Below are 26,121 nucleotides of genomic sequence, written 5' to 3'. Positions count from 1 at the left end.
TTTCCTGTGTTTGACTTTCGAAAAGCAGCCCAACTACTCGGAAGGCTGTCAAATCCAGTGCATGTTTGTAGGTCTGCACGGTGATAGAGTTTTCGGATTTCTGGCCAGGGCATGCACACAGCGCTATGTTTTCGATGAGGAATACAACCATCTTCCTGGCTGTAGTGTGAAAGTCGGAATTAGTGAGCAACAGTCATGGAGGGAAGTGCTTCAGACCAACAGAAAACGCCCCAGGAACAACTGGAAGATGCTGCGCGATCCGGAAACCTTACAGACGTGAGGCGATTGACAGAGAAGGGCAATGTTCTCCCCGGAAAATGCCTCGCCCTGCACTGGGCGTCGATCAATGGCAGATGTGATGTAGTTAGGTGAGAACAGACGGATACGTTCGTACTATAATTGTATTGGTGGGCGAAAATCTGCTCGTACAAACATTTCGCCATATTGCCAAATTGTTAAATGTCTGAAATCTTGGAAATAAAACCTCTCAAATCTTCAAACATCTTGATATGATGCGCCTCTGACGTTCTCAAGAGTTAATCTGAGTCGAGGACGGCTCCATCCCATGCATGCTGTAGCATCCGGCTACCATGTATTATAACAAGGGACCGAGTGTATGTACAGATATATACTCCAGTATAAAAACCGAGGCGAAGCCAAGGTAACTAGTGCATGTGTCTCGATATACACGAGGTCCCTTCACGATCACTTTCAAGGCTCTGACCTGCTCACCGCAAAATGCAGTCCAGACCAACGAGGCCTTATTCAAACATGCATACACTGTCCCTCAAACCACAATGTAGAAGGGAAGTGAAGCCCACATCATTTCATGTTGTGTGTGCATGTGCAATGGTGTCTATACATGTGCAATTGTGTCTATGCATGTGCAATTGTGTCTATGCATGTGTATTCATGCGCAGGTATCTACTCGGCAACGGTTGTGATGTGAATACAGTCGGTGGAAACTTGCGCTCATCGCCACTCTACTGGGCTACGTAGTAAGTTATGAGAAAGCGGGACAGTGGGCATTGTCTTGAGCTTTACCGTAATACCTGCAGCTTTAAACAGGTAACGAGATGACAACAGTTGTAATCACGATGAGAAACTTGCATTCCATTTGTTCTTCAAAGTAAAATAAAGCCGTTATACATGTCGATTCAGCTGGTCTTTTCATCGCTTATCAGCTTACTTACAGGTGTGCCACAACTTTTCGAGTAGTTCGTAAACTCCAACACAGCCACTTACACATGTATAACTCTTCACTTCTCCAACTCATTTTTCACTCTGGTTATGGACCAGCCCGAAAATCTGGTGGAATGCAAAGTTAATTAAGTTATTCACAGTAAAGAGACCATTTTGAAAGTTGGGGGAGTGAAGAGCTTTGCACACTCAATCTACACATTGCACGCATGTAAGTGTGTCCGGTGCTTTAACAAGCGGTCATGTTTATCTTTGTCGGTGCCCTGTGTCATGGTACATGTGTGTGTGTGTGTGTGTGTGTGTGTGTGTGTGTGTGTGTGTGTGTGTGTGTGTGTGTGTGTGTGTGTGTGTATGCGTGTGTTCCACTCTGCCAGTTCGGCAAAGCTGGACACCGTGATGTTGCTGATGAAGAGTGGAGCGGATCCTTCCATTCCTGACTGCAACGGTAAGGAGATTGACATGCAGCCTGCAGCTATACTAGAGGTGCGGTGAGTACTAGTACGGTAAAACCTCTACTTAACGGCCAGTGTGGGGAGTAACAGCCTGTCAGTCTGCAAAGAACGGGCCATCCTCTTAGCCCTGAACCCATGCTTCAACATAAAGTAAAGCATGTTAGGGTACCCCTCTTAGAGGCGATTTACACAATGGCAGGATTCATCCCGTGATAGTGGCATTGGGATTCAGTCACGTCAACTCTAATGTTGACACGAACATATCCAATGAGCTATCCCGGTGCCGTGAGCTGTTTCGGTGTGTTGCGTTGCTACTGAAGCGATTGTAATTGAGAGTGTATTATGACTATGCTGTTGTTGTTGTGCTGCTGCTGCCTGTGGCCATCATCTCTCACATCTCAATCATATGAATGTACATGTACCTCTTTTGTTGCAGGTGTAAGTCCACTGCATCTTGCCTCACACAATGGTGACTGGAAGATTGTTGCCTACCTGGTAGCGTGTGGACAGGTAAGACCAAGAGGGAGAGGAGAGAGAGAGAGAGAGAGAGAGAGAGAGAGAGAGAGAGAGAGAGAGAGAGAGAGAGAGAGAGAGAGAGAGAGAGAGAGAGAGAGAGAGAGAGAGAGAGAGAGAGAGAGAGAGAGAGAGAGAGAGAGAGAGAGAGAGAGAGAGAGAGAGAGAGAGAGAGAGAGAGAGAGAGAGAGAGAGAGAGAGAGAGAGAGAGAGAGAGAGAGAGAGAGGGACAAAAGAGAGAGAGAGGGAGGGAGAGAGAGTGTGTGTAGGTCGATTGGAGATTGCAAATCAAATTGTTTTGTGGAGTGAGATGTTCTTGCTGCTGCTGCTGCTGCTGCTGTGGATGCTGTTGCTGCTGTTGTTGTTGTGGTTGTTGTTGTTGTTGTTGTTGTTGTTGTTGTTGTTGTTGTTGTTGTTGTTGTTGTTGTTGTTGTTGTTGTTGTTGTTGTTGTTGTTGTTGTTGTTTCGAATCTTATTCTCACGATGGCCTGTGGCCAATAAGAGATTGTTGTTGTTGTTGTTGCTCTTATTGTTGCTCTTGTTGTTTCTGTCGTTCTCCTTGGATGTTATTGCAGGACATTGATGTGAGAGATACCGAAGGCATGACTCCACTGATGATTGCTTGTCGCTTTTCCAAAAGGTAAGGTGAAGCCAGTTTGCTGACAGTAGCAAATGTCATTCTCTGAGGGAAGATATAGATATGCTATCTGAGTGCAGCTCTGAGCATATTAATTGATGACACGCCAAATTTATAGCCTCTTTTTCGGGAAACATTACACAATGAAGCCATGTCGCAATGTTCGCGAAGCTAATCAAACACAGTAAAACCTAAGGTGATCATGGTGAACCTCAATTGTTGATACACCCGTGGAGTGCAGAAGGCTGTAGTCATGGCAGGTCCGTTGTTTGACTGGTACAGTGCTTGTAGTGTGTGAGCAAGAGTACATAACCCCCCCCCCCCAGAGTGTGCAACGCCTGATCCAGCTCTGCATAGGGTCTTGGTCGAGCGTAATCGGATCTTTGCGTCATAATACCGTACACAACTGAGGGGAACCCGGGGAGTCGCGGGTACTCTCGGATCAAAAACAACGGTGCCCTGCCTCGAGACCGGCCTTGCGCTGGTGTGGAGTGTACGCATGACATCAGAAGATCCGATTACGCTCGACCAAGACCCTATGCAGAGCTGGATCAGGCGTTGCACACTCTGCTCTTGGTGTGAGTGTTTGCGGCAATGTGCTACTGTCTGTTCCATGTGTTGTTGCCATTGGGCATGCATGTGTGTGTTGGTCTTCGTGTATGTTTGTGTGTGTGTCTGGCTGTCCGTCCTTCTGTCTGTCCTTCTGTCTGCCTGTTTGTCTGTTTGTCTGTGTGCATGTATTTGTTTGTTTTCTGTGTGCGTGTGTGTGCGTGTGTTTGTCCATTATTCTGCCTGTCTGTTTGTCTGTGTGTTTACTTATCTGTGTGTGTATCTGTCTGTCCGTCTGTCTGTCCGTCCTTTTGTCTGTCCGTCCTTTTGTCTGTCCGTCCTTTTGTCTGTCTGTTTATATGTGTGTACGCTTGTTTATCTACGTGTGTCCATCCATCCGCCCGTCCCTCTGTCTGTTTGTGCGTATGTCCATGCTGCGTTACTTCAGGGGTGAGATGACACAATTTTTCATTCGTCGCGGTGCCGCACTTCAGGCAGTTGATACGGTCAATGGAAACACGCGTAAGTACACTACCCCAGAACTACCCCGGCGTACGCCTCTCAATTGTATTCTGCAGAGACTACCGTATTTTCCGGAGAATTAAGCCACACTTCAAAATAGGGGTGTCAACGGGTAGTAGGGTGCTACCCGTAATTAGAGCGGTATTAGGGTAGCAGTTTGCTCCTGAGAACCCGATCGGGTAGTGGGAGTACGGTATTTTCAAAATAGTGCATGTAAAAAGCACGGCTATGTGCTGTACACTTTCTATGTAGCGCAAGTGCACACTCACTGTACAAACTATGTAAAAAAAAACCCAGAACTACCTGAATTCATTACCCGATCAGCCCTACTTTAAAAGCCAGTAGTTCACCCAAAATAGTCGGTGCGCCCTATACTACGATGGTGATAAATAGGGTCGATGTCAGATTGCCTGTATCGCGTGACGAAACGTCTGGGTGCGGCATATACTCCAGTGCTGCTTATACTCCGGAATAACGGTTACCGTAAAGTACCGTTGATCCGCCCCCTCTCTAATTCCCGCCCCCGGTCGATTTTCTACCTATGAAGCGACTTTGGCGTATACAACGAAATACGATGTTGAACCGACGCATGCACTGCTGTACACAAAACGTGTCAGTGCGGGATGAAAATGTGCACAATCCAGCACATCGAGTCTGATCCTCCAAGTTGTTGTACATCGTACTGCACTTGACAGCCTTGATCTAATTCCCGCCCCCTGCTGAAAACCCAGCTGGGAAGCGACATGGCGTGGGGGGCGGATCAACGGTACTTTACGGTACTAGCATACGGTGCATGATTGCTACCACCATCCTGTGCCGATGTTCGTCTCACTGATGTGACACTTGGACAGTGATGATAGATTTACGCTGTTTGACTTCATGTGTTGAGGCAATGGAAGAAAGGGGAAAAGTCTGAAGAAAAAATGGACTGTCACCACCAGAACTCCAGCCACGGACCGTTGCTTGAGGCCAGCGATGCTCTAAGTCTAACCACTGAGCTATGGTGTAGCTGTCATCCCAGCAGAGTCCGTTCAACATTTTCCTCCGACTTCGAAGCTTGACAATAAAATATTGCGACAGAGCTTTCGGCCATACTCCACTTTACTATATTCTCAATCCGTCACCACCATGCGCTCTTATTTCGAAACACACGCTTCTAAACATGTCACTCACTGTTTGACTTGGTGGTCTTATTGTACAGCTCTCCATTTAGCCATCCAGGAAGGGAATCACCTTGCCATAGAACAACTGCTCAAGGCTGGTGTTAGGCTGGACGTCACTAATGCTGCTGTGAGTTTGTATGTTACCAGTATGTGTGTGCGTGTGTGTGTGTGTGTGTGTGTGTGTGTGTGTGTGTGTGTGTGTGCGTGCGTAAGTTGCGTGTGCATGTAACTTACATGCAGGGAAGAGAATGACCATGTGTTTCGTGCATGGGGTGCAATGGTTGTTCTGGTTTTAAGGGGTGGATGGGGGGGGGGGGGGATGCCGGTAAGTAATCCTCAGTAACTGTATAGTAAGAGGGTGTGATGAGCATGCCAGGGTTGCTGCACCTGTTGAGCTGCCTGAGGTTGCATCTCTTGTGATGGTAGCACAGCCAGTCGATCGTCACAATACGCACTGTGCATGTACATGTAGCAATGCTGTTCACCGGTATATGCCGTTCGTTTACAAGTGAACTGTAGAATTTCTTCCCGCATTTTATCCACACGCCTCATGCCATGCACTGGTGACGACATGCCAGTCTATATCTTACATTGCCACGTTCAGTTTCATCTCTAGCATCGTACACGCCTCATACCATGCACTGGTGACAACATGCCAGTCTATATCTTACATTGCCACGTTCAGTTTCATCTCTAGCATCGTACACGCCTCATACCATGCACTGGTGACGACATGCCAGTCTATATCTTACATTGCCACGTTCAGTTTCATCTCTAGCATCGTTTCTAAGGACCCAGTCACCTGATTGTCAACTGGTTGGCGAAGAACGCTGCAATTTGAGTTTTTCTTCTCTCAATTATGGTTGATCAATTTTGTGGTAGCTGCATTTGCCGGCCAATATGACATTTGTTTTGTTGCTTCAGTTTTCTTTGTCTGTGTTCTGTTAAAGTAGTGGACATGTTGTTCTCTCCTGTCTCCTCATCTTCACCTGTTGCTTCCGGTTGCTCTGCTGTGTATTCCCTGTGCCCATTCAGGGACTTACCCTTCTGGTGTGCATTGTATGTGCCTGTTCAGGGACTTACCCCTCTGTTGTGTATTCCGTGTGCCCATTCAGGGACTTACCCCTCTCGAGTGTGTCTCCTCCGGCACGGCCACCAACCAGACCCTGCTCAACGTGAAGCGGCTGCGGGACCAGCGTGCCAACACTGTCAACGCACTGTTCCACTGCCTTCGCCTTGATCCCGTGAGTGAGTGGTGCGCTGCCCACAGATATACTGAGTGTGTTGATGAAAGTAATATAATATCTCTTGATTGCCCTTCACGATGCCGATACTGTGGCTTTGAATTAGAATTCCGGACTGAGTCAGCACTGTGTACAGTTTAGGGGTCGTCGCAAAAGTTTTTTGTCGTCCCTGAAACGAACATGATTCATTTGGGGCGGGGTGCGAGCCAAAATCGCAAGTCGACCGACACTGTACATATGACATGTACATGCATGCGGTTTTCGTCGTCCAGCATAGCAAGCTGTGTTCGTTTCAGAGGGAGGGGAGAGGTCCGGGCACGAAATGAACAATGTTCGTTTCAGGGACGACAGAAAACCTTTGCGACGACCCCTTAGTTGATTCGATGAAAAATTAGTCAAAGTACTAAAAGTTCAAGGCCCAGTGAACATAGCATGAATGATGCGTTTTAGCACCTTTAGATTGGTCAAGTGGAATTTGAACACCTGTGTGCTGCACGAGGATGTGCTGCTGCATTACGACTGTGTACCGGACAAAAAGTCCTACCTCTCTCAGCGGGCTGTTTTGCGCTGTGCTTCAAAGTTTGTTGACTGGAAGCTCCTACTGCAATCGTTCCCTGGATCGATAGGTAGCATTGTGTTGGCCTTGTCACAACTTGCCTGCACTCTCACTCCATCGGAGCATTACACAGAGGTTATGCTATTACGTCATCAGTCGAGAGCTTTGGCAAAATCGAGGGCACATGTGCACAGCGATGCATGCACTAGGTCAAGCGAAAACCGCTGACTCATGCTGTATGCATGCACTTGGCTCCCACAAGCGGTTCCGCCGACTCACCCCGTATGGGCACCCATAAGCGGTTCCGCCGACTCCCCATGTATGGGTGCCCGTAAGCGGTTCCACCAACTCGCCCTGTATGGGCGCCCGTAAGCAGTTCCGCCAACTCGCCCTGTATGGGCGCCCGTAAGCGGTTCCGCCGACTCGCCGTGTATGGGCGCCCGTAAGCGGTTCCGCCAATTCGCCCTGTATGGGAGCCCGTATGTGGTTCCGCCGACTCGCCCTGTATGGTCGCCCGTAAGCGGTTCCGCCGACTCACCGGCGCCGTGTATGGGCGCCCGTAAGCAGTTCCGCCAACTCGCCCTGTATGGGTGCCCGTAAGCGGTTCCGCCGACTCGCCCTGTATGGGCGCTTGTAAGCGGTTCCGCCGACCGCCGTGTATTTTTTTAAAGAATCCAACAGCCTCTTTCATGGGCAAAATTAAAAGCAACACAATGATGAGAAATCAAGAGGGGTAAAATTATTTTTATCAAATCTGCTGACACCCGCATACACACACATACACAAGATAATAATGATACAGTCAGACCTCGCTTATCCGGTCCTCGCTTATCCGGTCCTCGTTTATCCGGGTCCCTCGCCATCCCGAAGAAAATCGCTGGTTACCGATGTGCGGCATATGTTATGCATACAACATAACCGGACCTCGCGATCCGCATACCGGTGCATGATTTTGTGTACAAACTGGTTAAAATGTGTACAAAAAGCTTCGTCGTATCCGGTTGCATGTGGCTTGCAGAAGCTAGTATCAGGGAGTTGTACAAGCAAATGAGGTCCTTGGCCTGCTGGGAGTATGCGGACAGCACTCAGTTGCATGCACTTGTCATTTTCTCCCTTGTTTTACATACTGGGCACGCTAGTTGTACTGCATAGGCCCTGTCTACATGTATGTACGATGTCTCTGCTTTTGACATGCCACATGCATATACAGTATGTGTGTTCAGTTATCCGGTTCCCTCGCCTATCCGGATATTTTTGTGGAAAACAGATGTGTGCGGTTAAGCGAGGTCTGGCTGTACTCAGTACTTCAACTGCAGGAGTTGCAAAGAGATTTAAATCGATGCAGCCTCCGCGTTTGCGAGGACAGCAGACTGATCATTGACGCGGCGCATCCGCTGGGCACCGCGAAGGCAGGCAACACTGGCACGCAGGAGACCAAAATCGAGACGACAACGCAGCAACGCCATCACTATTGCGTATGGTTCTCCGGTTTTCTCTGCAGACAGAGCAGCAATTCGCTTGAGAAGAGCGGAAGCAGCTCGACCGGCTCCACCTGTGGCCGAGAATACGACTGGTACGAAGGAGGCTCGCTCAACTTCTTGCACCCTCTGACCATACCTGCCACACTTCTCGCGCTCGTGGCTCTGGTAGCGAGCAGCGAGAGAAGAGGAACGGTTCGAAGGAGCGAATGGGTTAAACACCCGTATATCAAGATAAACGCGTTAAAACCGTCCTCCCCACAGGCCACTCCCCGCCACATCCAGACGGGCCTGATCCTCGGTGGACGCCGTCCGGTAGCGGAAAAGCTCGCCGGTGAGGGGTTGGAGATGAGGCTCTACTTCTACGCTGTGTGCCACCTTCTTCAGTTGGCCAGCGATGATGTCCCGTACCTCATTGTGTCGGAGCGTCGGGAAACCACCGGTGGGGCAAGAGAGAGCATGCTCAACAGAGAAGGTGGCACCACAGACACAAGTAGAAGGGAGCCGTGCCGGGTACCAGCCATACCGCAATGCCAGACCATCGTGAAATTCACACTTCGACAAGCTGAACCCATGCCGACTGAGGGGGCGACACGTGAGCCAGCTGGACGCACCAGCCTCACTGCCAAGGTCGATGGAGTGCTGGAGGGCAGAGGAGGCTCGGGCGTTGAATTGCCGAAGGGCTTCCGTGGCAGCTGCCTTCACATCCTTGCGATTAGAGGCCTTCAGGCTGGCGACCTCTGCCAAAGAGTCTCCCAGGTTGAAACTCTGGGTGAGGATGTTGGCAACCATAAGAGCAGTGATGGCACGCGAGGATTGGTTCGCCGTGTATGGGCGCCCGTAAGCGGTTCCGCCAACTCGCCCTGTGTGGGCGCCCGTAAACGGTTCCGCCGACTCGCCCCGTATGGGCACCCGTACCCGTACGATGTTCCGCCGACTCGCCCTGTATGGGCGCCCGTAAGCAGTTCCGCCTACTCGCCGTGTATGGACACCCGTAAGCGGTTCCGCCGACTCGCCGTGTATGGACGCCCGTAAGCTTCCACCATCTCGCCTGTATGGACGCTCATAAGCGGTTCCGTCAACTCGCCCTGTATGGGCGCCCGTAAGCGATTCCGCCATCTCGCCCTGTATGGGCGCCCGTAAGCGATTCCGCCATCTCGCCCTGTATGGGCGCCCATAAGCGGTTCCGTCAACTCGCTCTGTATGGGCGCCCGTAAGCGATTCCGCCATCTCGCCCTGTATGGGCGCCCATAAGCGGTTCCGTCAACTCGCCCTGTATGGGCGCCCGTAAGCGATTCCGCCATCTCGCCCTGTATGGGCGCCCATAAGCTATTCTGCTAGTTCATCACCATGGCGTCATCTGCATAACCTCTGTAGGTTCTTCAAGGACAGTAGGTACCCTTAGCATTGAGACGATAACGCTATTAAACGGTAAAAGAGAACGTTGAATTTTGCGTCAAATGGACTTTATGCGTTAGCAATCTGACGCTACTTCAACGTGAACCGTTGCCATGGTGGATATGGCAACAGTCCTTGCCAGCCTGGCACGATGCGAACAAATTTCAATTTTTCTATTTTGAACTTTAATAGAAGTTGCGACTTCGGCGGTAATAGTCATGAAGTTGATTGTTCCAACTAGGAACACACGTTTCTTGCCGAACTTGACACTTGACTGACTCACGACGGATGGCAAGAAGCGTGTGTTCCTAGGTGGAACAATCAACTAAATAATATTTTCTCTCCTTTAGCTTTCTGAGAGATCTCAATAAAAGTAAAGTCTTCCTTTATCAAATTTCTTCCCAAGCCTTAGATCCACGGGCAAAGGGGAACTCCCGTGCCAGGACCGCCCGAAACAACAGAATTTCCTCTCCGAAAAGCGAGTTCTGGAGACCTCCTGCGTTGGCGTTGTTACCTCTCCGGTGCTGGAGGCAGAAGAAGATGAGCTGGCTGGTGAGTGGTGCTGAGCAACAGCAGGCTGTTCCGCCGGGGAACCTGGCAAAAAATGAGGTCACTCATGATGACAGACAGCTAGTCTAGCTTGACGCGACAACAAGCAAAGTGAAAGAGGAAGAGGCCTTTCCTCCACACACGCGTGGCTTTGAACTTCCGCGGCAGTACAAAAATTATCCCAGGATCCCGTCAAAAACCTGTCAAAACTCACGCATCCAGTAAAAATGCTGATAAACCAGATATCGTCAAGCCTCACGCTATTTTCGACTAAATAAGGTTTCAACGCAGAACTTTATCGTCATTTCCCTGATCCGGGGTAGATAGCGTCGAAAATAGCGTTAGCGTTTTTCTAGTGTGGCATTGCCAAGTTGGGAAACAGGCCTACTGTTCTGTTTTGTTATATGCGAGCCTTGCTTGATAGTTTTGATAGTTTAACATGACATTGTATTACACAAGAGAGACAGAGAGAGAGAAAGAGAGAGACAGACAGACAGACAGACAGAGACACAGAGAGAGAGACACACACAGAGACAGACAGACAGACAAAGAGAGAGGGGGGGGGGAGCTGTGTTCCAACTCCGAGTTTCACGTAGTCACGATCATCAGGCAACATTGTATCATTGTCATTGTATTGCTGTTTGTTCTGTTTGTTGTAGATCAAGAGTCGTCAAGTTCTTAGTTCCATTATCCCGGGTATCTGCATTGGACTGGTGGCATACAGTGCTACTTTCTCATCCTGGATGTTCATGATCCTATCATGGATCTGCATTGCCATGGGGACCGCAACGACCAGTTTGTGAGTAAGCACGACGTGATGTGATGTGTGTGTGTTTGATATGATGTCATTTATGCATAGGCATGATGTCATGTGTGCGTTGGAATGTTGTCATGTGTATGTTAACGTGACGACAGTTTTCATGCCAACTCACCTACTATTACATCAAGAGTACATAACCCCCAAGAGTGTGCAACTCCAGCTATAGGGTCTGCGATGGCAGGACTTCACATCACGTGACGAACTCGTACATATTATTTGCACGCTGTGCATGATCGATACAGGCTTGTACGCAACCCTGCTTTGGGTTCAACTCTCTTGTGGTCACTTTTCACTTTTTGCCAGCATAATCTATTGAACCATGTCACGTGATGTAGTTCTGCCGTCGCAGCACTGGGATAGAGATTGTGCCGGCAGTTGCACACTCTTGGCGTTATGTGCTCTTGTAATACATGTGCTGGGAGTTCAAGTTTTCCACTTGCATCTTATCTTGGGACATGTTGGCGAGTCCTTCACAGAAGCTGCAGGTTGCAATGAGGGCTGTATTTCTGTTGCAAAGTAGTCGGTGTAGTACAGTCAACTTCGCGTATAACGACACTCGGCGGGGCATCAAAAAGGTGTCCTTATTCGCGAAGTGTCGTTATACCCGAAGTCTCATTAGGCCATCATTTTTATAGCTGTGTTTCGCGTCGTCCGCACGCATACGTTTTGATTTTTTCGGAAAAAAATAAAAAAATCTTACATGCACAGTGAGTGTACGATCCTGCGAGTCATCAGTGTGGACTGGTTGCATACAGCGAAACTGCAGTGATCTAGCCAAAGCCGGCTCAGCCGGCAGAATGCCGGCTGGAGGGCGACCTGCCGGCTGAGACAGCTCCAAGGGTAATTTTGGCCGGCTGCAGTCACCCCCATGTAGACTGTAGTGCACTGCACTAGCACTTGAGACAAGTTGAGTCAGAGATGGTGGAGTACAACCAAGAGTCCATATGGACTCTTGGTACAACCCATATCCTAGGCATTGTATGTACAGTACAGTACGTAGCACTGGCTACTCAGGCTCAGTGCTAGCTCTTCACTCAAGCTCAAATGCACTTGAGTATGCACTTGAGTACGTCAGTAAAATGTAACAGGTTGGGTCATGACTCATGGTTCTCTGCTTCTGGTGGTGTACACGGCTGTGGCTAGGCTGGGTCTTGTCAGATGACCAATGTACACTGCATGCAGACATGACGTTGGTGAACACATGATCCATGCTCATGTAGCTGTTTGCTTCCTTTTTCATATTTTGTACTATACCTATAATCACATTGTCACAACTGCCTGATGAATGCCCATAATTGGACGAAGCGAAAGGAGATGCAAATTCTGCAAAACGAAAATGTGTACGAACTTTCGCTCTACGTCACGAAGTGAGAAACTTCGCACGAACTTTCGCAACTTTGGACGCGAAACTTGCAGGGAACGCGAAATGAACTTTCGTAGGAAGTTTCGTGAGATTGGGTCATGTCGTACGTGCACTTGGCGCGTGCAAACTACGAAAATGTGCAGAACACAAAGTTCGTGCGAAAATTCGTACACACTTTCGCAAGGCCTGTCGCGAAACTTCGTTCGAACTTTCGTTGTGCAGAACCTCTCTAATGCAAGATTTGTAGTGGTGTGTGTGCGGGGGGCGGGGGGGGGGGGGTTTGTGTGGATACGTGACTGACTGATGGCGGGGGTCTGGGGGCGCAGCCCCCAGAACGATGCATTTTAACTAGAACGTTGGCCGGCTGGCATAAAATCCTGGCTAGACCTCTGAACTGGGATTCAGAAATGGCCTCGAGGCCAGCGTTGGTAAATCGTTTGTTCGGCATCTGCGAGCAATATTCTATGAGCTAACACCAGACAGCCTCAAGCTGAGAGGATGCGTCGTTCCGGAGGTCTTTGCACCGCTGCTGAAGTCTGAGTACAATAATCCAACGAAGCATAGGCACCAACGGTTGCCTCCTCTGTCCAAAGTGAATATTTACTCATGCTGATAACCCAGATGTTGTGCTTCGATGTACGATTTTTCTTTCGAATGTACACCATGCACGAGCTGTTATTATTATTATGATTATTATTATTCTAAGAAAGGTTTGCTCCCCACACCGGAGCTCGCGCTATTCCGCCGACTTTACTTACACTTGACTGACTCACGACTGCCATCCAGAGCACACGAGAAGTCCATCGAACCTTCGACTCGGCAAACCTGCAAGAAAGCACCACTCCCTGCTCAATACACAGTGTTTCGGGGAATTCACCCCTCATCAGTTGAGCTTGAGTAGGCTGAGGAAGATTGTGCCTGAATGGCAGTCGTGAGTCAGTCAAGTGTAAGTAAAGTCGGCGGAATAGCGCGAGCTCCGGTGTGGGGAGCAAACCTTTCTTACAAATCATCGCCGAAGTCGCAACCACTACTTCGTACTATTATTATTCTATTTATTTTACTAGGGTGTTTCCCACAGACCTATGGTCTTCTTACGGGAGCCCCTAGAAAGGTTAAGCATGAACGAACAAATGGGCGATAATCTGTACAAGAGCTATTGTGCTATGTACAGTGCATACACCTCTGATGATGAGCCTTTTTTTATTATTTTGCCACTTTTTATTTTTTTCCACCTCTCGCATATGATTCTGGAAGTTGAACTGACGCGAAACATAGATATAAAAAAATGATGGCCTTATATGTATTACAGTGGGATGGGACTTTGCTCTGGGCATGCAAATTCTGTCGTTATTCGCGAATTGTCGTTATATCCGCAGTCGTTATTAGCGAAGTTGACTGTATTGCAGTTGCTCAACTCTGGTTTAACTCTGTTTTGTATTTGCACATATGTATCTGTAGCTACTTGCACACGGATCACCCAGCGTTTGAGCAACCCTTACTCTATGGTCTCTACCTGGGAACCAAGTTCTGGATGTTCGTCACCTGGTTCTTCCTCTTCTGGCCTTATATCCTCTTCCACGCATGCACTACCCATAGCATATGCACAGCTGCGCTCGGTGAAATCCGACACAACGTGCATATCTCCCGCCCTCAGCTTGCACGGCCTTTGACGCCCTGGAAGTGGTATGAATGCGGCTGGACGTACACGTTTACACATACTTGTACAGTGATGTGATCGGAACAAGTTTCACAGTGCCAGCCTTGCATTTTGGGCCGGATTTCGCCCAGCACAACTGTTGATCTGCATGCACTTCTGCATAGTCAAGGGAGCTTTTCATGGAGGGTGTTTCCGGGGGGGGGGGGGGGGGGGTTAAACCCTCTCTTGTACCCAGCTGCGCATCAATTTTAGCACATGCTCATGAAGTGAATGGTTGCATTTATAACGAGAACACAGCTCTAGACTAGGTATGCAATGTACGGCTGTATCTGCGTTCGTTATCCTTGACTGCTTTGCTCTGTTCCGTGGCACACATGTCAACATTCTCAGTCTGAATATAACCATGCTCGTCCTGACCATACTGCTCTTCCGCTGGAACATCAGAAGTGTGACCAGCGATCCAGGTTACTTGCGGCCCAGCAGATCTGAATGGAACAAGGTAGGCTGGCTGGATGGCATGACAATTCACCTAGTTGTGCACAGCCAACGGAATGCGGTGATGTTTAGACACCCATGCTCGAGTGCCACCGCATAGGTTGGCTTGACGGTATCGTCGCCAATGCTTCTTGGTCCTGGGCCTCGCATTATTTCAGCCTCCACCTTTGCTCACTTATTGATGTACGCATGCATGCACGTGTGTGCCACTCACACACACACATACACACACACACACACACACACACATACACACACACACACTCCCACTTACACACCTGTGCACACACAGAAGAGAAATGAAAGGTTGTTGGCATTGTCATGCTCGCAGCACACCCATATGCGTGCTTTGTATGTCTCTATCTTCTAGACCGTTAAGAAGGTGTTGGATGGGGGCAACGTAGAGCTGGAGCTTTGTCAGACATGCTTTGTAAGTTGTGTGTGTGTGTGTGTGTGTGTGTGCGTGTGTGTGTGTGTGCGTGTGCGTGTGTGTGTGCGTGTGTGTGTATGTGTGTGTGTGTGTGTGTGTGTGTGTGTGTGTGTGTGTGTGTGTGTGTGTGTGTGTGTATGAGTGTCTGTTGACATGTAATGCATGCTAAGGATATTTTGGATTGTTCAATCCGGATTCCGATCAGGTTCACTGGGGCAGTCACAATACCAGTTCCCATTGAATACAGAAACTGAATATCTGGCCAGAAACAATGCAGTGAACATTGGGCTGTGAGCTTCAAATATAAGAGAGTGGTGGTTACCTTGCAATACTCACATGTAGCAAGATGAAAAATGCCATCATAGATATGGCTCAGTTACCTTGCAATATTCACATGTAGCAAGATGAAAAATGCCATCATAGATATAGCTCAGTTACCTTGCAATATTCACATGTGAGCAAGATGAAAAATGCCATCATAGGTATTGCTCAGTTACCTTGCAATATTCACATGCGAGCAAGATGAAAAATGCCATCATAGGTATTGCTCACTGTTGTCTGCAAAGTACGGTAAGGTCTTCCACCCAGGACGGCTTCTAAGTGGTATGTTGTGCGTTGATTTGTCTGGTTTGATTTGATGCTGCACAGATCAAGAAGCCACTGCGTAGCAAGCACTGTGTGTACTGCGACAAGTGCGTGTCGTGCTTCGATCACCATTGTCCTTTTATTATGAATTGTGTTGGTAAGTCGAAATAAATAAAAATAAATAAATCATCGTGTCCGTTCTGGAAGGGAACTCACGACAGCCGCTAACACCCGGTAAACCAAAATTAATAATCCCACTGTGAAATTACGCATTTCGTACCACTAACACCCCCGCCCAGCAACCTGGTTAAGGTTGTGTAGGGTGTTGAACAGTGCATTCCTGATACCATCGTACTCACATGCACCACTCATACATTCCATAATAAATGTTGGTAATGTCCAATGGGATGTTTATCGGTCTGCTTGGCAGGTGTTGACGACCAATCTTGAAGCCACTTTCTAACCTGATTCTGTTGTCCATGTAGTTGAGTAGGGCCACGTTGCACATTTACCATCATCCCCTGGTTGTATTAATTTTTGTAGCGTTCATACCACACAATGCTCCTAAATTCTGCAAAAACATGCGCTCTGTGTGTGTGTGTGCGCGGCACGAAATGAGGTCATTTTCATAGAGAATCAGCCCTATTCATCGTTGACCTATTGCCTAGTTCTTGGCACTTTTAACCATGCTTGCTGTGTAGCAGTGTGGCTTGGGGCATTGGCGTGAAAACAAAGAAGTATGGCTACATTTCAACCGGGTAGTACAGATCCCATGCCCTGCTGTATGATACAGTCCACTGTTCTGTGTCTGCATGTGTTGGCAGGCGAGCGCAATCATCGCTACTTTGTGCAATTCTTGGCAGTACTTGGATTGATCAACCTCATCTTCATGTATGGAGCGTATCGATGTAAGTAATACAATAGTACACTTCCTATACTTGTTATCAACTAATTTTCGCTGGCGATTTAATTTCGCTGATGTTTTGGTGCCAACCGGCCAAAGTGAATCGCAGGCCAAAGTCTGTCATAGAGGCGAATGATGCATAATTCAGCCATGGCTGCATGTGAGAGCAACAACAACGATTGTTTTCTTCTTTTGAAAACTCCAATCGGCCAAAGTTTAATCACGGCCAAAAGCTTCATTTCGAAATCGGCCAAAGTTTCTCACCGGCCAAATTCGTTGATTTACAGTACCTCTCAAGTTCAGCTTTAGTCAAAAACCGAAAATCCTAACTTGGGAGATGCGTATGGAGGAGGCCCGGCGAACTCCAACCAAGTTTAATTGTTAACGGGTCTTCTAGTGGCATTCGTGATCACAGTGTATGTACAGTGAGTACTGGTCTGATGGCAGCAAACCTGTAGCAATGGAATATGGAGTACATGTATCTGCTATCGGATCACTTTTAAAACACTGTATACACACAAGGACCATGAAAGGCTCATTGAAAGCAGAACGGAATGAACTAGAACTGAATTTGGCACGTTTGATCCCATGTGTGTGTGTGGGGGGGGGGGGGGGTAAATGCAGAACAATTGGAATGGCTTCTTAGACTAAGGCTTTTGTTATCACACACCCTACTCTCAAAGGAAAAAAGACACAGAAGGGAAACGATTAGAGCAAACAGGACGGTGGGAAGGAAACGGTTTTGCCTGATGATTGCGTACGCATGAAACTAGAGGCGCCATAAAACCGTGCTCTACTTTTTTTGTAGTTAAAAGATAAATTATTCATATGCCTGGGGACTAAATAGGGAGAGGGGAATTGGTTACTTCATTAGTTTGAGGGAGTTGCAGGCTGGGGAAAGTCTAAGGCTGTGTTTACATGAGAGTTTTCAGCCCGGGTCGAGTTCAACCCGGGTTGAAAGTCTGTACGATGGAGAAAAAAATAGGTGGGTGTTTACATGAAGACAGTTGACCCGGGTCAATTACTGATATGCTGCCATAAGTCCACTTCTACAGTCCTGTATGGTCACGTGAATGCTTTCGCGCAAAATTGGCCTGTGCAGTGCTGTTCAAACCTGGCGCGAGATACGCGCAGAAGTGCGGTAGTACGATTTCTTGACTTCATCCCTCCCCTCAAGGGGAGGGTTGAAATTTCAACCCAGGTCAAGCGCAATGCGTCGTGTAAGTGATCCAGTCAATCTGTGTTCATGGCGGGTTGAAACTTGACTCGGGTTGAAACGCCTCATGTAAACACAACCAAAAGAGACAATAAGGAGGTTTCGCTCTACGTAATTACGTATGAAAATCCGTATGTTGTACGTGCCGGGGAACGAGGGCAACTTTCATACGTAAATCTCTCTACGGATTTCCGTAGGAAAGCTCTTTCCTATGTTGGGTCCTACGTAGGACCTTTTGAAATATTTTTCGCATTTTCCGGATTTATCCATGGCAACGTTCAAGCCGCAAGAAACACAAGGTACACACACCATACACAACGTGCAAAATAAAATGGAAAACGCGGTTTTGGTTCGCGGTGCATGCGGTGAGCGCATGCAGCCAACGCGTCTCCAAAGCAACATGGCATGTTTAGCAGTCGTGGAGAAATCACGTAGAGCGCAACCCAACAGCTCTGATTTTTACGTATGAAAATCACATGCAGTTCCTACGGTCTTTTCATACGTAATTCCGCAGAGCGAAACCTCCCTTTATGACTGTCGCCACCAGGACTCGAACCAGGGACTTTCGCTGTCAGCTTCTGTAAGTCAACAAATATTCGGCGCATATTTATTTTCGGCTATTTTCTAGCTTTCCAGGGAAAATCGCCAATGTACATTGGAGAACGGAGAAGGAATGCGTATAATGTGTATTGGCGCGCCTAATTATGTGGCGCGCACCTATGGCCCGGCTATGTATACTAGTCCGAAGTGAATCGCTTCTTCTTTGGGGCAGATACAGAGTGGGTTTTGTCATCCCGAGCATCGTCTCCGTCTTCGTCAGCCACTGGTTCCTGGTTGTCGGCTGCACGCTTTGCAATGGCGAACCCACTTGGAGTTTCAGACCAGAAGGAAGACAGAAATGACATGAAACTCGGTGGCAGTCATCCTCGACTTTTGAACCAGTTGTGATCTTCTCATGTACTGCCTCGTATGCATTTTTGGCCTTCTTTTTACGCTGCCATTTTGTTTTTGAGCTCCTTGGTTGTCAGCTGATCATGACCAATCTCTACAGCGTAGTTGTTCAGTATAACAACAGCTTGGTCAAGCTTCTCGTTTTGAGAAACCATCTTCCCCTGCTTTTCTGTGAGGATGGAATGCCGTATCTCGAGAAATTTTAACTCCATATCCTCAGAAAACACAGTCTTCATCTTGACAGCAAACAAAAACCCACTTGGAGTTTCAGACCCGAAGGAAGACAGAAATGACATGAAACTCGGTAGCAGTCATCCTCGACTTTTGAACCAGTTGTGATCTTCTCATGTACTGCCTCGTATGCATTTTTGGCCTTCTTTTTACGCTGCCATTTTGTTTTTGAGCTCCTTGGTTGTCAGCTGATCATGACCAATCTCTACAGCGTAGTTGTTCAGTATAACAACAGCTTGGTCAAGCTTCTCGTTTTGAGAAACCATCTTCCCCTGCTTTTCTGTGAGGATGGAATGCCGTATCTCGAGAAATTTTAACTCCATATCCTCAGAAAACACAGTCTTCATCTTGACAGCAAACAAAAACCCACTTGGAGTTTCAGACCCGAAGGAAGACAGAAATGACATGAAACTCGGTAGCAGTCATCCTCGACTTTTGAACCAGTTGTGATCTTCTCATGTACTGCCTCGTATGCATTTTTGGCCTTCTTTTTACGCTGCCATTTTGTTTTTGAGCTCCTTGGTTGTCAGCTGATCATGACCAATCTCTACAGCGTAGTTGTTCAGTATAACAACAGCTTGGTCAAGCTTCTCGTTTTGAGAAACCATCTTCCCCTGCTTTTCTGTGAGGATGGAATGCCGTATCTCGAGAAATTTTAACTCCATATCCTCAGAAAACACAGTCTTCATCTTGACAGCAAACAAAAACCCACTTGGAGTTTCAGACCCGAAGGAAGACAGAAATGACATGAAACTCGGTAGCAGTCATCCTCGACTTTTGAACCAGTTGTGATCTTCTCATGTACTGCCTCGTATGCATTTTTGGCCTTCTTTTTACGCTGCCATTTTGTTTTTGAGCTCCTTGGTTGTCAGCTGATCATGACCAATCTCTACAGCGTAGTTGTTCAGTATAACAACAGCTTGGTCAAGCTTCTCGTTTTGAGAAACCATCTTCCCCTGCTTTTCTGTGAGGATGGAATGCCGTATCTCGAGAAATTTTAACTCCATATCCTCAGAAAACACAGTCTTCATCTTGACAGCAAACAAAAGAAACCACTACCGGCACTTTCACTGGCACTTGCTCTGACCACGCTGACAGGGAAGCGAAAGCGTTTGGATGTCAGTCCCTCAAGAGTCCAAACCTATGAATATTCGTCGACTTCGAAAAATCCCTGTTCGCGAACAATTGAGGGAAATTCTATTCAACATGACAATTTGAGCTGCTACATGTATGTATGTATGCGAGCCACTTCATTTCAGACAACGGAATTGGCGTATCCTCTTTTAGCATGTTCTACATGCATTGCCTACATGTTCCACGTGCATTGCCTACATGTTCCACGTGCATTGCCTACATATTCCACGTGCATTGCCTACGTTTACTTCTCTTTCTTTTTTTCATTTTGCAGAATTTCTCCACTGTTTATTAGGTTGTAGACAACTCCGTGATGTTGCTGTAACTCCTCTACCTCTAGCAACTACAACCAAGAGTATATGAGACCAAGAGTGTGCAGCTTCTGACTTTTCTGCATGGATGTCTGTCACGGCGAAATTCCGAGATTACATCACCGTCGAGGCAGATATGTGGCAGGATGTGTCGTAGTGGGCACACTGAGCGGCGGTTGTGCAACAGGAAACCTGCTTGAATCATGCCCGTACTCATTACGTCACTAAAATGATTTAATCCTGGAATTTCACCCTGACATCAACCCATCTGCACCCTCTGGGCTTCTCTTGCTGTAACCGACTTCTACCAGCCTCAAACCTGGTAGAGCCGATAGAGAAAAGTGCAGGTAGAATCTACCCTTTTGAGTAGGACAAATCAGCACCTCCACCAAAAGTAGTAGTTTCTACCGAAACCCTGTAGATCAAAAACGAATACCCCTTACAAGGACTGTGAAACTCCCACACGTGTGTAGTCCAAAGGCAAATGTTTTATCTGTCTTTCACTGTCTCTCTATGTATTTATTTAGCGAGCAAATGTACTACTGTATAACACAAAGTATGTGTGTGTGTCTGTCTATGTGTGTGCATGTGGGTGTGTGTGCATGTATGTGCATGTGTGTGTGTGTGTGTCCATGTGTGTGTCCATGTGTGTATGTACATGTGTGTGTGTCCATGTGTGTGTGTCCATGTGTATGTGTGTGTGTGTGCATGCATGTGCATGTGTGTGTGCACATGTGTGCATGTGTGTGCATGTGTGTGAGTTTATGTGTGTCTGTCTGTCCGCCGGTCTGTCTGTGTGTATGCGTGCATCTTTATTCATCGGATCTACCATTTACAGACTACTCGCTGTCCTGTCTGACTGTGAAGAGTGGTGCTCCCATGGTGGTTAACCTGTCAGCCATTGGCACTTGCTCACCGTGGGTGTTTACTCTCAGCCTGCAGTCCATACTATACACACTGTGGATCTTTGCACTGCTCGCCTCACAGCTCTACCAGGTAAGGCATCAGCACGCACACTTAGGGGTCGTCGCAAAAGTTTTCTTGTCGTCCCTGAAACGAACATTGTTCATTTCGTACTCGGACCCCTCCCCTTCCTCTGAATCGAACACAGCTTGCTATGCTGGACGACGAAAATCGAATGCATGTACATGACATATGTACAGTGTCGGTCGACTTGCGATTTTGGCTCGCACCCCTCCCTCCCCAAATGAATCATGTTCGTTTCAGGGACCACAAAAAAAACTTTTGCGACGACACCTTAGATACTGACTGGCTGATCTGTAGCACTGTATAGCGCATGCTGGCATTGAGCAGCGGCGGATCCAGCCATCTTTACAGGGGGGGGGGGGGGGGGTTCAAGACTGAATAGCTGATACATGTACATGGACACGCATATGGTTGCCAGTAGTACATTTACGAAATTTAGGGAGTTCTGCGGAACCCCTGGAACCCCTCCTGGATCCGCCCATGTTGAGGTGGGACAAACATGTTGCCACTGGCGTGGCTCTGTAGTGTGTCTGCAATTGGTTGTTTTAAAAGTCTCGGTCTCCACCATCCAGTTCATCAAGCACGTTAACTGGCATCAGATTGTTCCTCTCCTGCTCTAGTTAGGACAGGCATTTTGCAGCAGCAGTCTTGCTCATACGCCCATTGCGCATTGCCATTGGAAGGTATGAGTAATACATGCGAGCTACTCAGTACGCTGGCACATCAGCAACGCAGTGTTCAATACCCCACACAACCATACCCAGTTGGGTGGGTGGGGTGGTGGTGGTGGTACAAACCATGTCATTGCGCAATGAGCTTATGGGCCATCCTTTAATGTAGATATCTATTTAGAAACGAAAACTAGTCGTTTAGGGGGGGGGGGGGTTGAGCGCCTGTTCGCTTCCCGAAAAATATCGACGCACAGTTTGTATGTGTGGGCACGTTCAGAAAAAAAGAAAAAATATTTTCGATTCTATGTGCCATTTGTATTTGTTCGTTTCTCAGGGAGGGGGGGGGGGGGTTGAAGAGAAACGACTAGTTTTCGTTTCTAAATTAATATCGGTACTTACAGATGGGCCCCTTATTTAATTTCCCCTGTTCTGCTCTACCTTTAGACCATGTCCACCATTGCCATCAACCTGCACAGGCTAACCCGTCTGCCACCATTCTGGCAGAGCCGTTGCAAGGCCATTGCCCCTGTCAAGTCATCCTTATCATGTGCAGTCACTTTCTTTACGTCTCGACGCGCCGTGCCATGTCAATGATCAATGCTTACAGCAGCCATCCAGTCTGTTTTGCCATCTCTCGCTTCGTCTCCGTGTCTCTCTCTCTCTATCTCTCTCTCTCTCTCTCTCTCTCTCTCTCTCTCTCTCTCTCTTTCTCTCTCTCTCTCTCTCTCTCTCTCTCTCTCTCTCTCTCTCTCCCTCTCTCTTTGTCGCAACGCCAATCTCCCTACTAAGTAAGTATGTCACCGCATTTCATGATATTATCATGTGATTGATACCGTGACGTCATGTGACCGGTACCATGATGTCATGTGATCGGTACCATGATGTCATGTGAGCATTGTTGGATCTTTTATTACGTTGTTCACGCTCAGCATCTGCTGAGACAGCAGTGAGAACCTGAGTATGAAACATGTAATGCAAGTACAAGGCAGGGTATTGACGCCATTGTCGGTCAGGTCATCTACTTGCAGCTGTCGTGGACAACCCCAGTGGCACAGCCAAAGAGACATCTCTTTAGTGACCGGTCATCTCAGACCCTTGCCGTGTTTCTGCAAACATTGGAGTCTGTCCACCACTCCCCCCCCCCCCCCCCGCATACACACACAGCAATCTGTCTACTGCCTCAGGGTATTTGCTAAAGAGAGATTTGACTGCACACTCCTGTATCTCTATGTACCAAGTTGTATGGGCTCCCTTGTATGTTGCTGTGATGCAGATTTCCAGGGGCTTCACAACCAATGAATATATCAACAGAGCGCGCTACGACCATTTCAATCTCAAGACAGGACAACCAGCGAAACCGTTCCAGTAAGCCATCAGGGTCATTTGGGGAATTGCCTGCAAATTACCTTTCCCTTCTCTCTCTCTCTCTCTCTCTCTCTCTCTCTCTCTCTCTCTCTCTCTCTCTCTCTCTCTCTCTCTCTCTCTCTCTCTCTCTCTCTCTCTACTGTATACGTACAAATTTTCGTTCATGAAATCTTCCGTTAGATCACTCCACCAGCAGGTTCGTTACATACTAAATTTCGTTTTTGGTTGAGGTCTGTTACCCCGAACGTTCAGAAAAATTCCGTGCCCCCTAACGAATATAACGAAAGTTAATTCCAAACAAAACGTACTTCTACAGTATCTGAAGTAACTTAGTTGAATGAGCATTGACGTAGGGTGTGCTGAATATTGTGTCATTGACATGTTTGGCAATGCAGATCGAATCCTGATTATTTTTCGATGTCATTTATGTTTGTGTTGTTGTGTGTGCCCTTTGTTTTGTTGTGCTGCTGGTGCTGCTGCTGCTGCTGGTGCTGGTGCTGCTGCTGGTGCTGCTGCTGGTGCTGCTGGTGCTGCTGCTGGTGCTGCTGCTGCTGCTTCTGCCGCTGCTTCTGGTACATGTACTGCTAATGTGTAGTCGTGGTATACTGCAGAACTTTGTCAACTTCTTCCGGTGCTCCTGTCTGGGCGTGTGCAAAGTGGAGCAGCATCAGTGGCACTCTGAGTACGACATCGGCAAGTACACAGACTCCAGCCTGCTCCGTGGGTCCTCGAAGGATCGCCGTCGCCACGGCCCGTCATCTCGCCGGTCTAGCACCCGCATGCACAGCAGAGCCAGTGAGAGCCGCAGTAAGCCTTGTAGTGGGAAGGAGTGTGATAGATCAGGGCAGTTCGGACATGCCAATGACACGGCATCAAGATCTTCTCCTGTTGAGTCCATCAGTCACGTGTAGGGAAAGTGCGTCAGCCGTGAAGACGGCAGGGGATGTATTCTGCCTGCTGTGCTCGGCTCAGTGGAATCATAGCACATGATCTCCTGGCATGCAGGCAAGCCGGACACGAGTGTGTGTGTGTGTGTGTGTGTGTGTGTGTGTGTGCGTGTGTGTATATGTGTGTGTGTGTGTGCACGCGTGTGTGTATGTGTGTTTGTACGCATGTGCGTTGTAAAACCACGACAGCCCACAGTATGGCAGATTCAAATCTACCCGACACATCTGACCGGACCAGTTGCATCTGCAGCCTTCAATATCATCGCTCCGAGTGTATATGTAGCATTCGCTGCCCTGCGTGAACTGCTTGAGCAATGCCGGTAGATCTACTAGCGCCAGTTTTCAGGCTGTTTTCCAGTTCCTGCACACTGGTCTCACTCCTTGTTGGCACTTGGGAGCACGTGTGTTGAGCTCCTGAGCAGTGCTGGTCAGCTGGTGCCATGCTGATACTTTGAAGTGCGGAGCTCAGCATTGCTGGTCAGCAAAAAATGTAGTCAGCAACGTTCGGTTTGGTTTTGACAATGAAAGCACTTTACTACAAGTTCATTCAATCTCAACACAACTCATCTACCCTGCAAGCTAGAAGTCTTTCATTCCTCAAATCAACTACACAATGGGCACACGTAATTACACATGACCCAGTAGGCAATGTACTTCTGCAGTAGGTGCTTGAATAATCGAAGATGGGCGGCCTATTTTCATATCTTTTTATACTGCTGTGATCACTTACGAACGCATCTTTTCTAAATTAGTAACTGATTGTAATCTGCTGGCCAGCTTTTTGTAACTCATGTATGGTCTCTCTCTCTCTCCACTTTTGTCAAGGTATATGTCTGTGTGGTGTTCTCTGGACATGATCGTTTCCTGCCATTGGCTGTATGAGAGTATGTGTGCACTCTTCCACATCGAGTGTGAATGGAGTAATCAAGGAAGTATAGAACTCAATCTCCTTGAAACTGCTGTAAAACCTGAAAGTCGAACGAGTCACAAAGTCTAACGTTTTCGCGAAGCCGGTTTGAGATGTCTGTGTAAAGATGTGCATGCAGATGGGTGGCCAGGTAGCCATCGTCAAACTTTCTGCACATTATCATGCCAAAATTACAAACACGTTAAAAATACTTTTTGTCGTTAAACTTTCCGGCTTTACAGTAGCTATTTCGACCTTGTCGGGTCTCATGTCACAGCTAGTGACTGAACAAACTTACCGCAATCAAGTCTAGGGAGCAGCAAAGCACAATCAAACCAGGTCTCAAATCATCAAAGTCAGAGTGCTCTGACCGCGAGAGAGACAGTGAGCTTTTAAATTAAGCTATATTTCAACCATTTCTTCAGAATTCCCAAACTCCATTGCAGCGTATATTTCGTATATTTCAACCAGTATAATTATTATAACCAGTAATGTACTCTCAGTACTTTTAAAAACCTTTAAAGCGGCATCAAACTTGCACAATTCACAAAGTCAGGATTGGTTGGCGTACACCCTAGCTTGCATCCCTCAGTACTGCATGGCTGAGAAAGACCATAACTTACCTGGTACTCTGTAGCCCTGCCTGCTAGCCTTTGCCACGGCTCCATGATTATAGTGCAGCGCTGTACACCCAGACCTCGTTTAACCGCACACATCCGTTTTCCACAAAAATATCCGGATAGGCGAGGGAACCGGATAATTGAACACACATACTGTATGTGTGCATGGCATATGCTGTAAATCGGTGACCAACAATTTTCTTCCGGATGGCGAGGGATCCGGATAAACGAGGACCGGAGAAGCGAGGTCTGACTCTACCCAATCG

The 26,121-nt window shown here is 47.7% G+C and overlaps 1 protein-coding gene across 1 annotated transcript; it reads left to right on the top strand.

Moving 5' to 3' along the window:
• On the top strand, positions 1-25,246 carry LOC135818548 (palmitoyltransferase ZDHHC17-like). The gene is made up of 17 exons (XM_065331947.1): positions 1-368; positions 921-998; positions 1,575-1,645; positions 2,089-2,162; positions 2,741-2,805; positions 3,800-3,873; positions 5,075-5,163; positions 6,152-6,280; positions 10,921-11,060; positions 13,903-14,011; positions 14,478-14,600; positions 14,967-15,026; positions 15,675-15,768; positions 16,436-16,519; positions 21,197-21,354; positions 23,290-23,381; positions 23,977-25,246. The coding sequence occupies exons 1-17, from the start codon at positions 196-198 to the stop codon at positions 24,290-24,292; spliced, it is 1,929 nt and encodes a 642-aa protein (XP_065188019.1). The 5' UTR covers positions 1-195; the 3' UTR covers positions 24,293-25,246.
• The last annotated feature ends 875 nt before the right edge of the window (positions 25,247-26,121 follow it).

The sequence above is a fragment of the Sycon ciliatum genome, chromosome 5 (assembly GCF_964019385.1).
Source record: "Sycon ciliatum chromosome 5, ocSycCili1.1, whole genome shotgun sequence".
Lineage (NCBI taxonomy): Eukaryota > Metazoa > Porifera > Calcarea > Leucosolenida > Sycettidae > Sycon > Sycon ciliatum.
This window is presented reverse-complemented; position numbering and strand designations above follow the sequence as displayed.

Excerpts from the sequence above, each read along its gene's own strand:
- LOC135818548 (XM_065331947.1), top strand. The coding sequence starts at position 196 with ATGGAGGGAAGTGCTTCAGACCAACAGAAAACGCCCCAGGAACAACTG. Across the intron at positions 2,163-2,740 it reads ACCTGGTAGCGTGTGGACAG|GACATTGATGTGAGAGATAC; the intron begins GTAAGACCAAGA and ends ATGTTATTGCAG. Across the intron at positions 2,806-3,799 it reads GCTTGTCGCTTTTCCAAAAG|GGGTGAGATGACACAATTTT; the intron begins GTAAGGTGAAGC and ends GCGTTACTTCAG.